Below are 16,465 nucleotides of genomic sequence, written 5' to 3'. Positions count from 1 at the left end.
CTCATTTGGAAAGATAACAAGATTATAGAATAATCAACTGAATTAGAAAACTATTAAAATGTATTATTTAGGACTTCCCTGGTGGCGCAGTAGTTAATAATCCACCTGCTAATGCAGGGGACACAGGTTCGAGTCCTGGTCGGGGAAGGTCCCACATGCCGCGGAGCAACTAAGCCCGTGCGCCACAACTACTGAAGCCCACGCGCCTAGAGCCCGTGCTCCACAAGAAGAGAAGCCACCGCAATGAGAAGCCCGCGCACAGCAAAGAAGAGTACCCCCTCTCTCCGCAACTTGAGAAAGCCCGCGTGCGGCAAAAAAGAACCAACACAGCCAAAAATAAATAAAAATTTATTTTTTTAAGTGTATTTTTCAAAAAGTAGGATTTAACTTTGAAGGTCTTCTTCCTGTGGCTCACACTGAGGCAGAGAAATGTAATCATTCAGAGATGAAGAAAAAATACACTTTTAGTCTTGGCAAAGTTTGACAGTCATTTTAAAGATACAGTTGAAAACTGTTTTATCAAGCTTAATTTAAGTATTTTCCATTTATTTGTTTAAAATCTGATACTACAATTGGTGTCTTAAATGGTGATTTTTTTTTTTTTTTGCAGGCTGCACCCCACCTCTACCCAAACATATTTATTCAAGGAGTACTCAATTCACTTATCAAAAAGTCAAAATCCTCCATGTTTCAAAAGAGAACTTTGAAAGAGCTATTGTGGGGCTATAAGGATCCATTCTTGAGTTTGGTTCCATACCCTATTACCACTACAGTTGGTGTGTTTTATCCTGTGAGTATGAAATATGAATGTCGATACTGTTAGACTTTAATTGGATAAATATAATGGCACTGGCAATTCATAATTTTATCATTTAGTGTGTTAACCCTATTTCTCATCTGGGAATACATGTGCTAAGTTTTTAAAAGTCTCTACCTACATGGATTTAGTTTTCCTAGTTGGGAGAATTTACTTATCCGAATTTAGCACATTTAATCAAGTTTCCACTCTTAGATAAATATACAGTTGTCAAAAATAAGGTTATGAGGGCTTCCCTGGTGGCGCAGTGGTTGAGAATCCGCCTGCCGATGCAGGGGACGCGGGTTCGTGCCCCGGTCCGGGAAGATCCCACATGCCGCGGAGCGGCTGGGCCCGTGAGCCATGGCCGCTGAGCCTGCGCGTCCGGAGCCTACGCTCCGCAATGGGAAAGGCCACAACAGTGAGAGGCCCGCGTACCACAAAAAAAAAAAAAAAAAAATAAGGTTATGAGCTGGTAAGATTTTGAACACTGTTTTTGGTTTTGATTTCCTGTCTGATAAAATCAAGTTTAATACCATATTTTAATTTTTGTTAATTGTATTCATCATATCATTCTTCCTTCTCTAGACCTGTTACAAATTTATTTCAATGTAAATGTAAAAGTCACCAGAAATTGCACAGCAGATTGATAAGTCAGCAATGTCATATTTTCACAGAATTAGTTGATAAGAACTTCTAGGGATCTACAAATGTCATGAAATGGCAGTTTGGAGATAAAGAAAAACGTGAACTTGGTTATGTACTTAGTTATAGCATATTGTTTTGAATTATAAATAGGACAAGGTGACTATTGCATTGAAAATATGACTGTGATTTCATTTGGCACTATATGACATATTAGTTATATTCTCCAGTTCATGGTTGTTATTTTACTTTAGATGGTTTTTAGGATTGCAAGTTCATATACCAATCAAATATGAATATAGAAAGTCTTAAGGGATAATAAATTCAGTTACTATTATTTAACGCAAATATTCTTAATTCTTTCCTTAGCTAATTCTGTTTTAAATTTTGTGACCTAATCTTTTGTAACCACTTATCATCTTATTAAAGATCATAACATTGAGAATACTTCTAGAAATCTGTCATTGTTCTCATAGGTTTTGTTCATTATCCCCTCACCTCATTAAAATAGGAGTAGTGATTAAGATGGCCTTTCTGGCTTAATTATGAAAGTGTGCTAGAGTTGGATGTCAGCTTTGCTATTTGTTTCCTTCTGTCTCAGGATCTAGCACTTATTTCTAAGCACCTTTTATATTATGTCTTTTTAAAATGTTAAAGACCAAAAATTTTAAAACTTTATTGCATATATATATTTAAAATCATATAAAATAATTATGAAAAACCACTAAGAAATGTGTAAGTTAATTAGATATTTTACAACTTGGAAAATGTGGCTTGTTGTAGAAGTAATTTTTTCCAGTACATATCTTTTCAGTACAACAATACTGCAGATGGAGTTTACAAAGTGTTCAGCGGAAAGGACGACATAAGCAAAGTTGCAGTAATCGACACATATAAAGGCAAAAAGTAAGTATTCACACAAAGTGTGTCTGTGTGTGTCACTAGGATACTCTAAGGCAGGCAAGAAACTTATTTAACAACTGGTAATGCACAGGCACCAACCTATGAAACAGACCTGCCTGTATCTCAGCCCTGGAAACTCCTGTTCTGCCAGGCATTAACCCTTTAGTTGTGACGACTGGTCACGTTAGTGCATAGGTGCTGAGTGTCAGCCCCAGTGAGGGTTGACCTTTATGCACAGGTTCTCTTACATAAAGAAATGTAAAGAAACTACTTCCATGTCTGCTGCATAACCAGCGTTATTGTGCACTAATACAATTGCATAACCACAAATGAAAAGGAAGAAAATCAATACATCAACTCATCATCTAGTAAGTAGGAAAATATATCTTTCTGCTTTTTTTATTTTAACAGAGCATGTCAAATAAAAATTGTTCATTCTAAGGACATGACTAAATGTGCCTATAAAGGTGGAAGCTTAATGAATCCATGCCAACACTTTCATGACTTTCCTCTTCAAAATTTTCTTGAAATAATTTTCTATATTGATAACATAGCTTTTAAAAACTTTATCAATGCAATAAGGGAAGTAGCACTTCAAGTGCTAAAGCTGACATATTTAACTTGAAAATAAGGAGCACGCCTACTGTGAAGTAGTAGTAGAATGAGATATGTTCATATAGCCATGATTTCCTACTTTCCCCTTGCTCGTGCCTGTTTATCTGGAGTACACCTAATTTATTCATCATATATCTAAAATAGGAAGAACCCCAATAAATATCAAGGGAAAAGCCTTTTCTCCTCAAAGTTAAAATGACTTTTAGGTCAGTGATTCCCTGACAAAGAATAATCAAAATCAAAAGAGATGAAATATTTTTATTAATTAAGTAAACATTACCTCACGCTGCGTTCCTATCTAAAAGTTGCTTAAAACAATTAAACACTGGTGTAGTCCTTTTTCTTCTACAGAGTTCATAGTCACGTATCTTTGTTGAAAATTCTAATGGAGGAAAATGAACACATTTAAATGCTCATTTTAGGAGAAATCACTATATTTCAATATTACAGAGTTTTTGAGGAGAGTTACTAAATGCTCCAAATTGGAGTAAGAATTTCACATGAGTTTAAGATTTTGACAAGGTTAATTTAACTGACCATGGCAAGACTGAGCATGATTAAGTTTACTCTGTTTAAAAAAGCAGGAGCAGTGGAGGTGATGGTGGTGGGATGAATTGCGAGATTGGGATTGACATATATACACAAATATGTATAAAATAGATAACTAATAAGAACCTGCTGTATAAAAATAAAATTAAATTTAAAAAAAAAAAAACCAAAGAAGCAATAGCTTGCCTTGACATCTTATTGGATGGTATGTTGGGAGGGTGAAAAACCCATTTTCCACCACCAAAAAGTGGCTGAGTGTGCAGAGAAACTATCACTACTGTTGTTTTTATTGTTTCCAGATATATATATGTTGATACTTATATCTTACGTAGATACCAGAGTACAAGTTAATAAACTCCATCCTACTTTAATGCCCACTCATGTAAGAGGTAAAAAAGAGGAAAAGTATAAATTGATTATCTACATGTTTCTAATCTCTACTGATCAAACATCTGCTGCTTTCTGTCCTCCTCCACACTGCCCTCTTCTCTCACCCTGAGTTTATACCAGTTATCTGGTTAATATTTTCCTCCTATTCAGCTGAACACACAAGACAAAAAAAAAACTTTCCCCTAAGTAGAGAGCTACATTTCTGATAAGTGCTTCTCAATTTTCTTTTTGTAGAACTCCGTTCCAAGTTGTTTCTAACTACCATCTTTTGGCAGCTTTTATTGTATAATCTGGCCACTTAATGGCATCAGGCACTTCATTTATCTCAACAAGATGCAAACTTCAAACAAAACATAGACCAAATGACTTAGAACATTTCTTAAATTTAGCATTTGACACATCTAGTCTAATCAATATTTATTATTTTTGCAGGAGTACTGACTCATAATAGACAATGTAATGTGAAAAGGTGCTCTTGAAATGAGACTGATCATTTTCTTTCTTTCTTTTCTTTTTTGTATTCCTAAGGAATCTCTCCTATTGGCCAAGTTATTGTGACATGATTAATGGTACAGGTAAGGGCATTTGTTTTGTGGTAATAATCACAGTGAAACCAACTCCTTTCTCCCACAAACCCACCAGGGTACCTACAGTGTTCCAGAGGTTGAGGGTATGCATTTACCTATCTTTGTATCCCCGCAACAAAATTCAGAGTTATGTGGGCTTAGTACATGTCTGTCTAATGTGGTGGGATTTCTGAAGATTAACCATTGAAGATGAGCCTTTACTGCATTCCTGGGGAAATGTTTGCTTCATAAAAGCTTTGCTTAATTGAACTCCCTCCCTGGCCACAGAAGTCAGGGGTTAGAAAGTTTTAGAGTAGTAGTCACTGGCTGCATCTTTTGTAAGTACTGTGTACATAATAGTTTAAAAATGAAAGAATTAAAAAATCAAGATAAGTACAAAAGTAAAACATGCATCCAAATTGAGGTTTCAATATGAGGTAGAATCAGTGAAGCTGTTAATACAGAGCCATGGATTTTTGAATGAGATGATGAGAAATGAGAGAGAAAACAACAAGAGCAACAAAACAAGGTTATAAGTGTACTAACCATGAAAATGTGTGCAGAAATGAACATTCTGAATTAGAGTTGTGAAGAAAGAAGGCACTATGAATTTAGATTTAGTGTGTGGTAGATCCAGGTTATTACTCTTCTTAAAGAAAAGCAAAGTACACCTATGCCTATTATTTTAAGAATTAAGATTGTAAAAAGCAACAGGAATCGAATCCCATGAGGTAATTAAAATCAGAGGTGAACTTTCAGCTGCTAAGAAGCAGAAGCAGAGTATAATGTTTACAAAGCTAGTGAGACAATACTTTATAGGAAAGTAATATAATGAAGATGACAAATGTTAAATACAAAGTTATGTAAAAGGCGGGGAATAAAAAGGAAACAGAATATTCATTTTCACAAACGTATTGCTGAGTTTTGCACGTTTATTTAATTTTGTTAACACTCTTCTAGAAGAAAACAGCAAAACCAAACGTTCAGTTTGCTTTGTAGTGCTTTGAGTCATGGGGATGGGTAAGGAAGTCCTTTCTCAGCAGTTCATTTCTGCAAATAGTCAAGTGTCCCAGTACCACTAACTCTAGTAATTTCATAAGCATAAACTTCAGTCCTTAGATACAGAGAAAAATATACTGTGCTTCTTCTAGTAAACTACTGTTTATGGGCTTAAAAATATATTTAAAAACTTTGTCCAAAACAGAGAAGTAGAGAAGTTTTAAAACAGGAATTAGAGGATTTGTTAATGACTATAATATAAATACATGTGCATCAGGCATGAAGTTGAAAGTATCTAAGAGAAAAGCAGTAAAATAAACTAGGAGCAAAGGTAGGCTGAACAGGCCAGAGGACTCTGATGGAATCCCTGTGAGAGAGATTCTTAGTTATGGCACTAGGAAAGAGACTAATGAAATGGAAAGTGTTCCAAGGTGTTTTTAATCATGATTTAGATGTACTTCTTCTACCTTCTTCAATAAGTTTAGAGAGACAGAAAATGAAAATATTGATTTACATTTGAATGTATTACAAAAAAGAGTCCTGCTAATATCAGCTATCTTATGGTCATGGCCCATGGTAATTGCTGGTGTCATTATGACACAATTTTCGATGATATTTCAGATCATTTTTAAAGCTTTACAAGGTACTCTTTACCTTTAATGGCTACGGTGTTGGGACAGAAGTTGTAGACAATGCCCATTCAGGGGCCTATCTGTGGAGTTTAAGGTAATATTCAATATCCTGTTCTCTCAATGTCAGTATCAAGTTCATTGAGATCTTCTGTTACATTTCACTTATCACAAAAATATAAATGAAATGTAATAAGATCACAAGGTTAGTGCAGTTACCAGAAGAAGAGCGTGGGTATTCATAGTTGAAGGATGGGTCTTACTGTTTTGAACAGACACATTCAGTGGTGGCTCATTTTGGTGATATTCATTTGTGGAGCAAATGGAGGAATAATCTCATTATGTCTGCATATATCCAGTGTGTGCTATGGATCATAACCATAGTAGAGATTCAATAAACTCAACAAATGCCCTTTTTAGTCTGATGTGTACATTTTCCAACCATTTGCATGAAATTCTGTTTACTGAGAGAACTTCAATAAGTGACTTAAATATTAATCAGACATTAGGGTAGGTGAATGAATCATTATTAAAAGTAAGAACAACATTTACCAAAATGAGTTCTAAAGGAACCTCAAGGTAAGAAAAGTGCTCCTCTACTGATAGGTGCAGGATTTCAAAACACACAATCAATTTTAACAACATGCGACTTTGCCATTGTTTTTTAACTCTCATTTATTTTTAAGGAGTGGGAAAATTTAGTATGAAATTGAATACCAGTGATTGTGTATAGTGTACAGACAGGTTCAATGTGGTAGCTGCTAGCACATGCCACAATTCGGCACTTGAAATGCGGCTAGTACAAACTGCAATGTGCTGTAAGTATACAGCACACACTGGAGTTTGAGATTTTTGTTAATTTTTATACTGATTGTATGTTAAAATGATGGTATTTTGGATGTACTGGGTTAAATAAAATATACCAGATACTTTTTTCATTTTTAAAATGTGGCCACCAGAGAATTTTAGTATTATATATACAGTTTGCATTGTATTTCTCTTAACCCTGCTGGAATCAAGATTTCTAGATTTGTCTAGGACACACATTACACCTAATCCTTTGCTTGGTTTTTAAACAGACGCAGCATCATTTCCACCTTTCATTGAGAAGACCCAGGTATTGCAATTCTTCTCCTCTGACATTTGCAGGTAAGACAAAGACATAGATGTATTTCTCGGAGTCACAGTTCTTTCCCTACGAGATAAAACACAGACCAAGAAGCTCACACTTAATAATCATGTTATTTGAGAAAAATAAAGTACATTTAGGGAAGTTTTTTCTTGATGTATTAAGAAGAAATATAATATGGAATTCATAATGTGTTCATAAGTCTTTAAAAAATTGAAAGATGTAGGAAGGTATTTTGCATAATGCAAATCATTTTCTTCTTTGTTATTTCGAAGCAAGAACTATATTTTCATTCTTTCACTAAACTAGTAGTATGTGTAATAACAGTCAAGTCTCGAAAGGCATGTTCAGTCTTTGTAAAGATGTCCAAAGAGGATGATACCACAGTCACAGAGCTATGTTAATGCTCTCTACAGACAGTATAGCATCTTTTCAAATTGATGGGGCCTAGCAGCTATTACAAAAGCATTGGCACACACACTGATATCCTTGAATCCTAGCCCTGTTTCTAAATGCTTGTGGTGTAGGTAAGCATTTAATATCTCTGAATTTTTCCTTATCTGTAAAACTGAAAAGAGCAGCATTTTTTCATCTAGAGGTTAGAAAACATGTATTCAGTCCCAGTACGTTGCCGGGGTTATGGTGGACACTTGGTAAATGGAGGAGTGTAGGAGACATATATCAAAACCCATATGCACACACCCCAGCGAGTGAGCAGCCTTTCTCTCCAGGATTAAGTTGTAGAAGATTGAAATTTTATTTTTCTTTAATTTAAATTGGGCACAGATAGAGGACTTGAGGGAGTCATATCAATATTTAAACTATAAAGGAAACTCTGAGAAATGTCCTCAGTATAAACACTCCATAGTAGTTCACAAGCAGAAATTACTCTCAGAAGCTTTTGAAAACAAAGGTAAGAAGAGCTCATACTCAGGTATTGAGTTCCGGTATATTTTAGAATTTCACAAGATTTTCTTCCCCTAAAAATTAAGCAAGAATTCCAACAAGAATCATATCCAGTTTTTCTATTTTAAGGCAGTAATATAAATTTAAGAGTAAGAAAAAAAAGAATGTCCAAAATGAAGTTCAGTTTCCCAGAATGAAGATCTTTATCTGTGTTTAGGTCGATCTATGCTGTGTTTGGAGCCGAAATTAATCTGAAAGGAATCCCCGTGTATAGATTTATCCTTCCATCCTTGGCTTTTGCATCTCCACTTCAAAATCCAGACAACCACTGTTTCTGCACAGAAAAAATTGTCTCCAAAAATTGTACTTCATATGGTGTGCTAGATATTGGCAAATGCAAAGACGGTGAGTAAAAGTTCTCGATGGCACAATCCATGCCATAATTTGTAGTTTTCTTTAAACTTCACCCAGGAATCCTTTCCAGCAAAAATTTAAAGTGTGAAAGCAATAAGGGCAGAAAGTAAAGGTGGTGGTAAGATATTTTTGTTTTGATTTTTGTACGGCTGTCAAGGTCCCAATTGTTTCAGTGTTGCAAAACTTAGTTATTATTAGGTAAAACCCTACTGATATTCCCCAGTGCTACTTTGGAAAATGTCTTTTCAGGTACTTTGCTCATTTTTTAATTGGGTTATTTATTTTTTTGAGTTGTGTGAATTTCTTGTATATTTTGGATGTTAATCACTAATGGGATATGTGGTTTGCAAATATTTTCTCCCATCCCATAGGCAGGCTTTTTATATTTTGATGGTTTTCTTTGCTGTGCAGAATCCCTGTGCTCCTTTTAGATTTAGGGTAAAATGAAAATAATTCTCAGAATACTCTGAGCATCTCAACTTACCCATCTGACATTTTTCTAACCTTTTCTACCCTAGAAGATGGTAAATAAGAATAAGTATATTTCAGGGTGTCTGAGACAAGAATTGATTCAAACAAACATGAAATTTGGAGTCTCTCTTATTTTGCTCACCTTTTTCATATTGGAGTGGGTGAGAATAAACACAGAAAAGCCTCTTAAATGAAATAAATTCTCAGTCCAAAGACATACTACTGCCTGAAACATGAAGGTATATGGTTGTAACTTTGTGTTCATCAGCTAAGCATTACATATTGAAAATAAACACCTAAGGGATAAACAACAGACATCAACTGAATGGTTAGTAGGATGATACAGAAATTTATATTTTATTTTTGATCAAAAAGCAATCAGATATAATAATTTTCCCTCACCCTCATCGCCCAATTAGTATTCAAAGCCAACTTTATGCATTTCTCTTTCTAACTTAAAAAGCTTTATTTTCAAGGCAGTCTTTCCGAAGTGGTATATGAAATGAGGAAAACAATTTATCCCAATTGTCTCTTAAACCTTGTTTTCAGGAAAACCCGTGTATATTTCACTTCCTCATTTTCTATATGCAAGTCCTGAAACTGCACAACTTATTGAAGGCTTAAGTCCAAATGAAGAAGAGCACAGCACATACTTAGATGTTGAACCTGTAAGCAAATATATTATTTATCTCATTTGTTTTTTTAAAACTGAAGAAAAAATTTAATTCTCTCCTTTTGTCAATCACATTTATTGATATTTATTGTATCACAATATTGATAAATAACTTGTATTTCAATGAAAATTACATTGATTTCTTCCTATTGTTGCTTATGAAATGTCAAGGTAATTCAATTTTAGTTTTTCAGCAACGATCAGGAATAACAATGATGGAAATGATTCTAATCAGTTTAAAACAATTTGGTATAAGGTACTCTTTGATGCTTCTTTTATACCTAACTGCAAGTATTGCTTACATGAAGGGACACTGTAGACTATGAGGGATTAAAAAAGTTTTACGGGTATATGTGCATTTGAGGCAAGAGCTATGATATACTTAGTGAAAAAAATCTACTAAATATCCTATAGTGTAACAGTTTTAACTTTAATGTTAATATTCCCTTGTCAACAGTTAAATGAAATGACAGGATTTTAGTAGTCACGTTTCAGTTTAAATAATGACCGAAGTAGCATTATAATTATATGGACGATACATGGATTCTGACCGAATATATATTTGACAATATATAGTTCAGGATTTAAACTGACTACATGAGTTCTAGGTTTCACTACTATTGTTGTTGTTGATTCCCCAAAAGCAGTTCAGATAAAAATCAAAAATCTCACTAAAACCTTGACAGTAGTTTGGGCAAAAAATTGTGTGTGCGTGCGTGCACATATATATGCCTGTGTGTATACATCTGTATACACACAGGCATATACACATAAAATATAATTATGGAGAGTTATGTATGTAATATTTAATAAGTCCAAATAATTATTTAATAAATTTCACAAGTTTTAAGTACAACAGTTTCACCTTAGGTTCTACATAAGAGTAAAAATAAGTTTTGGCTATTATAAAAGAATGTTTTTAAAATAAGTTGGTAATTTTATAGTTTGTTCTCTTTTTAGATAACTGGATTTACCTTACGATTTGCAAAACGGCTGCAGATCAACATATTGGTCAAGCCAGCAAGAAAAATTGAGTGAGTCCCTTGGAAAAAGTTTCATTATGATTTTTACTACCTCCTTGTAAGAATGTGGGTGTATCTATGACAGGAAGTGGAAATAATAAAACTTGCACCTTCTATTTGGCTTTATGTCATTAAATGATTACTAAATGCTTATAACTTTCATTTGTAATTTAGAATTATATCTAGTGTGAAATGGTATTTACACATATTTTGGAATGAGTATTTGTGGCACTGCTTATTTTGCTAGCTGTCCAAATATTTTCAAGAGAATAGTTTCTAGCATTCATATTTTAGTTTCCTGGGTATAATTTGTTGAAAGGACAAAACATACGCTTAGGAAAAGTCAGTCTAATTAGAAATGTGTATTAGAAAGATATATAAGAGTGAAAGATGTCTGAGAAACAGCCATATTAAAATTTAAATGATTCACTACAGGGAACAAACATCAAGGTACTTAACCAAGTTTCAAGAGCAACTAATTTCTGAACATTTATTTTCGCTAATAATTACTAACATTTCTGTCATATATGGGTAGTATATTAGTATATATTTTCATAATTATTTTCAATGTTTATTACAGAGCATTAAAGGGTCTGAAGCAGAACTATTTTGTGCCTATTCTTTGGCTTAACGAGGTTAGTATTTTTATTTCTTAGTCACTAAAAACAGTAAACTTCTTGGTAGATAGAAAAAGCTTTTGATGTTTGAAAACTGAATACACATATATAGTATTTGAACTTGTGTTTCCATTGCATATATGGGAGATTTATATATGATTGATTATATAATAATTATTTTCAGAGTACCAAATCACACAGAAGTATCACGATTATGTTAGATTTCAGTGTTCTTATTTTCATAATGCACGTGTTAGGAAAGAGTCATGCAAACGTGTAACTCCAAATAACTCAATGCCAATGTTGTAGTGCTAATAGAAGCCTACCAAACTTATAAAGACCAGATTAGAGTAGATGTAGGCAGTCTGTCTAGTGTCTGACAAGATATTTTTAGTACAAATCAGGGAAATGATTAGCCACAGGTTTAGGAAATGAACTTCATAAGCCTTTAGAGGAGGAAAACTGTTGACCCTTGGCATTTTCCTCTGCCACTAGGAAACAACCTCTGGAAAATTGGATAATATTCCAGTAAGACCATTGTATTTATCAATGAAATCAGTATATTGAAGAATGCTAGCTAACATGTTTCAAGGGAGGAAGATTATATTTCTCTCTCTAAATGTTCTACCTTGGCATTTATTGCCTTCTTTGACATGCAAAGGAAATTCCATTGGCTTGTCTTACAGATAAAGATGACTAACATCTATGCGGTGTTGCAAAAAAAGAGTGATACACTTAAGTGGCGAGTTGAGTATTTTGTTCCCAAATCTAACCAAATAACGCTATTTATTAACTTGATTACAGACTGGTACCATTGGTGATGAGAAGGCAGAAATGTTTAGAAATCAAGTGACTGGAAAAATAAACCTCCTTGGCCTGGTAGAAATTACCTTACTCAGTGTTGGTGTGGTGATGTTTATTGCTTTTATGATTTCATACTGTGCATGCAGATCAAAGAGAGTAAATTAAGTAAGTATATAATAAAAATTATATATGGCTTTAATAACATTAGTTTATATATTACTGTTTTCATTTTATCAAAAAGAGGGTATAAACTAGACTGCAAATATTTCTGGATATGTCTAGTCACCTAGCATTTTTAACACATCCTTGAAATTTTGAGATGCTTAATGTAAATTATAAACAAAGCCTGAATGAGTAATAAGGCCTATTAATATTAAGCAGATCACTACATTTCATCTTTATTCTGGGAGGAATGGGCTAAATTATGAAACTGTCACCTTTGAAAAATTAGAATGTTGCACAAAAGCTATACATGTGCTAAATTTTATTTCTTAATTATTTCTAGCTAGTTATTTTTAAAAATCACAAATAATTAGTTTACTATATCTCTGCTTAGGAAAGGGTATGTGAAACTGAAAATGGTAGATATTTGGGGAGACTGAAATGTACAAAGGAAAAGAAAATAAAAAGGAAAATTTAAATTAGATAAGCTAAAAATTAATGAGAATTAAAATCTCAATAAATGATAAGATTAAAATATGCTGTTTTAAAATGAAGATAGCATATTAAAAGAGAGTTGCTGCATATAGACATGCTGTCCAAAATCATGATGTGGAAGCCCTGATGAATGATTACAATTCGGGAGCTTACAATTCGAGAGCTGGAACTGAATACAACGGTGCAAGAAAATAGAGACAAAAAATGTTCAACATAGTAAAACCAAGTTACTCAGAGTTTATAGGAAAAATCATGTAAATGTGGACAGATAGGAGTTTTAGCAAAACTGAAGAGACAGACGGTTCAGGCCTCTGTGTTTTAGACATTAGTGCCTGTGCTCCCTTGTACATAGAGTAATGAATCTCGGACCCTATCTTTCCTAAATGAAAGCCTTTCTTTAATGATCATACGTGGCATTGGTACAGCCTGAGGGGGGTGATTTTCCACTTATCCATAGCTTCCACCCAGCCTTCCTTCCCAGGAACATCAAAAAAATATGGAATCTAAATAAAAGCAATATACTTGCTATGAAAAATCACAATTTCAAAACAAGTCTTCTTACTCTACTTTCAATCAGGTTGTTGACCATAAGCTGTCTTATATAGAAATTCTGGAGCTGCCACTGATAATTATTGACCTTCTTAATGTGTCAAAATCATGCTAAATATTTTACATGAATTATCACAACTCATCCCTAATAAAATTTTGAGTTTCCAATAGCCATGGATCCATCATCATCTTTCTATCTTTTGGAGACGTTCCAGAAAATTGTAAATTTTAACTGCAAAATTATCCGTTTGCAAAACGTGACTCAGTCAAATTGAAGATTTAAAAAAATGAAGTGGCATTTTTGGACCAATATTTTTTGTGTGTGAGATTGAGAGCTTGGGCCTAGGAAGGCAACTCCATCTTTTGTTCTGATGCTTTTGGCCTATATTTATTCCCTGAAAAGAAGACTGAACAATTCTGCCTACAGTCATTTTGGACAGAATGTATTCAAAATGCTGACTTAATACATTCACATTATAATAAATAAAGGAAATACGGCATCACCATTAAGACCTCTCATCAGTCCAGTAACAGATGAGTTATGATTAAACAAAGTACTTCATATGACCATTTATATATAACAGACAGAAGAGATCATTCACCTAAAAGCTAATTTACGACAAAACCTTGTTGTAGTGGGAGAATATGCTTTTCAAAATGAAGTATATAGTAGTTGTAAAAATTTTCTGATACTATTCTCTATTAAAATTATATGATCTATTTCATCAGTGCTTAATGAGCCCTGAATGTCCAATATCTTGGGTCTCTATGTGGCTAAATTAAGGTGAAAGACTGGAAACTTTCTAGAGTGTCTTTATCAACAAGTATATTGACTTGACTTAAACATTTGACTGTTAGAAGGAAAAGTTACTGCTCTTTACACAATGATATGTCTGTTTTCTTTTCGTTACAAATAGAGAAGAACACTGTTCTCTGTAGATTACCTGATTTACTAGATTTAGAAGAATCACAGATATAGATTTCCTTAAACAAGCTTCAGTTTCAAATATTATAATTATTATGCCTCTGGGAAGCTTTATAAACAATTGAAAAATAAGGAGATGGATGTACAAGAGAGAGTAAAGCAAAGATGGTGGAGCTAAGGTGTGATTTTGCTCAATGGATCACAAAGAGAATAAGCCAATAGTCCTTTTGAAAGTAGTAGTATATACACCGCTAAATGGAGGATGGTCTGAAGGGACAGCAAAGAGTGGAAATGCTCATCCAGAGCAGATTTAATGAGCTACCCCTCCTTATCTGGCCATGAGCAGCTCTTGAGAGCTGGGAAGCAGCCTTCCATGTATCCTGGAATGGGAAAATAATTGCCTTATCCATGAAGTTCATCAGAGAATTTTTCTCTGCAGCTTGAGAAATTGGGCTAATTACTAGAAAACATGACATCTTCAGAATTTGGAATTTGAATATTACCTGTTGTATTTTTCCACGACTTTCTGATAAGTACTTACCTTTCTTCTGCTTTCCAGGAAGCAAATGAGTCTTTACATTTATGCACCAGCTACATGAGGACCTTTCTTAATATCGACCTACAAAATGAAGATTTAATATGCTTTATTTTTGCGAAACACACCTTGTCTTACAGTTGAAGAACTGGCGCACTTCTGTTCTCTGCACTGAGCAGCAGCACATTTCTAAAGGATTATTAAGATGTCATTAAAATCCACACTTTGAACAAAAAGCAGTAACTTTTAAAATTCAACATGTTCACGATGGAATGGATTTCAGTTTCTACAGGTGTGGCTTCAGCATGATCCAATTATTTTTCTTTGGTACTGATTCACTGATAGCAAAAGGGAACCAAAATTCAGAAAAGGGGTAGATGTTCTAAACAAATCCTGGACCCTAAACTCTTGTCTTCCTCGTCAAAGGGAAAACATCACACCCTCATCAATGTCCCTGCAATACACAGACCCCAGGACTGTCAGGACATTGCTTTTCATGAGCATCAACTATTCTGAAAGACATTTAAGAATGGAAACTAAATGACTGCCCTATGAACCATTTATTAAACATTACTTAAGTTTCTTTCTCTATGGAATCCTTTCTACAGCATCAGTAGGCACTATAACCATGCTGTTTATAACAATATGGGCTTATATTTTTGTCAATGATTATACAAATGGACATGTTTGGGACTGTCATTTTTCCATGTTCTGCAGTTCTTTTGGAAATTTGAGTAGATTTTTATCTTTTCACTCAGTTGAATATAACTTATGCTTGGCAACTTCAGAATGCTGTGCTGGTTTTAAGAGATGTAAATGATAATAAAGAAATTATTGTGTGGGAGATTACAAAGAGTAGAATGTGCATTCAAAGTTATTTGTCGTAATATTTCTTGCTTTCATAGTCACCACAGAAAGACTGGTTTCAAACATTAAAAAATGTTGCTCCTTAAATTCCTGTACTTTTGTCCAGTTGTGTCACAAAACATTTACTCTAGTTTTCTGACCGATGTATTCTATCGAATTTTTATTTCTTTATGCATCTATATTTCCTTCTGCAACATTTCTAAATTCAATCTTGACCACATTTTCCTTCATTAAGTTTTTGAGCCATTTGGGGGAAAAGGAAATAAAAGGATACTTGGTCATGCTTTAGAGTTGCAGTATTTAAATTCTAGACTAGGAAGGATATTGCCTTTTTATTAGAAGACATATTGTTAGGTAACCCCTTTCATCAGCAGGAGTTCATTTATGGCAGAGAGCACTAGGCCCCCTAGAAAGGCCCCCCATAGAAAGGGAAGGTGGACCACATTCTGTTTGTGTTTTACACACAGAGGTTTCTAGGATAAATTGTTAGTAACTGGTTTGTTGAGATACTAAAATCAAGAATAATTAAACTCCTCATGTTAGCTTCCAGGGTAAATACTGAAAACCCCAAACCAAGATACCACCAGTTCAGAAGGATCTTTTGCAAATCTGAAGCTACTCAAAACATACTGATGTAATAATGTCCTCTCATTTATTGGCAACAGAAAAAAGTATAACCCCCTAAGATATAGACAGATGAGTTCCTAAACATCCTCTTCTGATACTTGAGTCTACTTTTGCTGCCTTAGGATACATGTGGACATGTTGATCTAGGAGGAGTATAAAGGATACTTCTTTAAATCT

At 34.1% G+C, this 16,465-nt stretch overlaps 1 protein-coding gene across 21 annotated transcripts in view; it reads left to right on the top strand.

Annotated features, from left to right (window-relative positions):
* The window catches only part of LOC131762898 (platelet glycoprotein 4), a 199,966-nt gene extending 184,319 nt beyond the window's left edge, over positions 1-15,647 (top strand). For all 21 annotated transcript variants that reach the window (XM_067042741.1, XM_067042729.1, XM_067042739.1 and 18 more), the window contains 10 exons: positions 611-790; positions 2,256-2,347; positions 4,427-4,473; positions 7,172-7,241; positions 8,345-8,532; positions 9,562-9,680; positions 10,646-10,719; positions 11,288-11,342; positions 12,129-12,293; positions 14,819-15,647. In XM_067042741.1, coding sequence (XP_066898842.1) covers positions 611-790; positions 2,256-2,347; positions 4,427-4,473; positions 7,172-7,241; positions 8,345-8,532; positions 9,562-9,680; positions 10,646-10,719; positions 11,288-11,342; positions 12,129-12,293 — 990 coding nt within the window. In that variant the 3' untranslated portion in view covers positions 14,819-15,647. The remainder of the gene's footprint in view (positions 1-610; positions 791-2,255; positions 2,348-4,426; positions 4,474-7,171; positions 7,242-8,344; positions 8,533-9,561; positions 9,681-10,645; positions 10,720-11,287; positions 11,343-12,128; positions 12,294-14,818) is intronic.
* Positions 15,648-16,465: the final 818 nt, after the last annotated feature.

Source organism: Kogia breviceps, chromosome 9, assembly GCF_026419965.1.
Source record: "Kogia breviceps isolate mKogBre1 chromosome 9, mKogBre1 haplotype 1, whole genome shotgun sequence".
Lineage (NCBI taxonomy): Eukaryota > Metazoa > Chordata > Mammalia > Artiodactyla > Physeteridae > Kogia > Kogia breviceps.
Note: the sequence above shows the minus strand (reverse complement) of the source record. Positions and strands in the feature narration are given on the sequence as shown.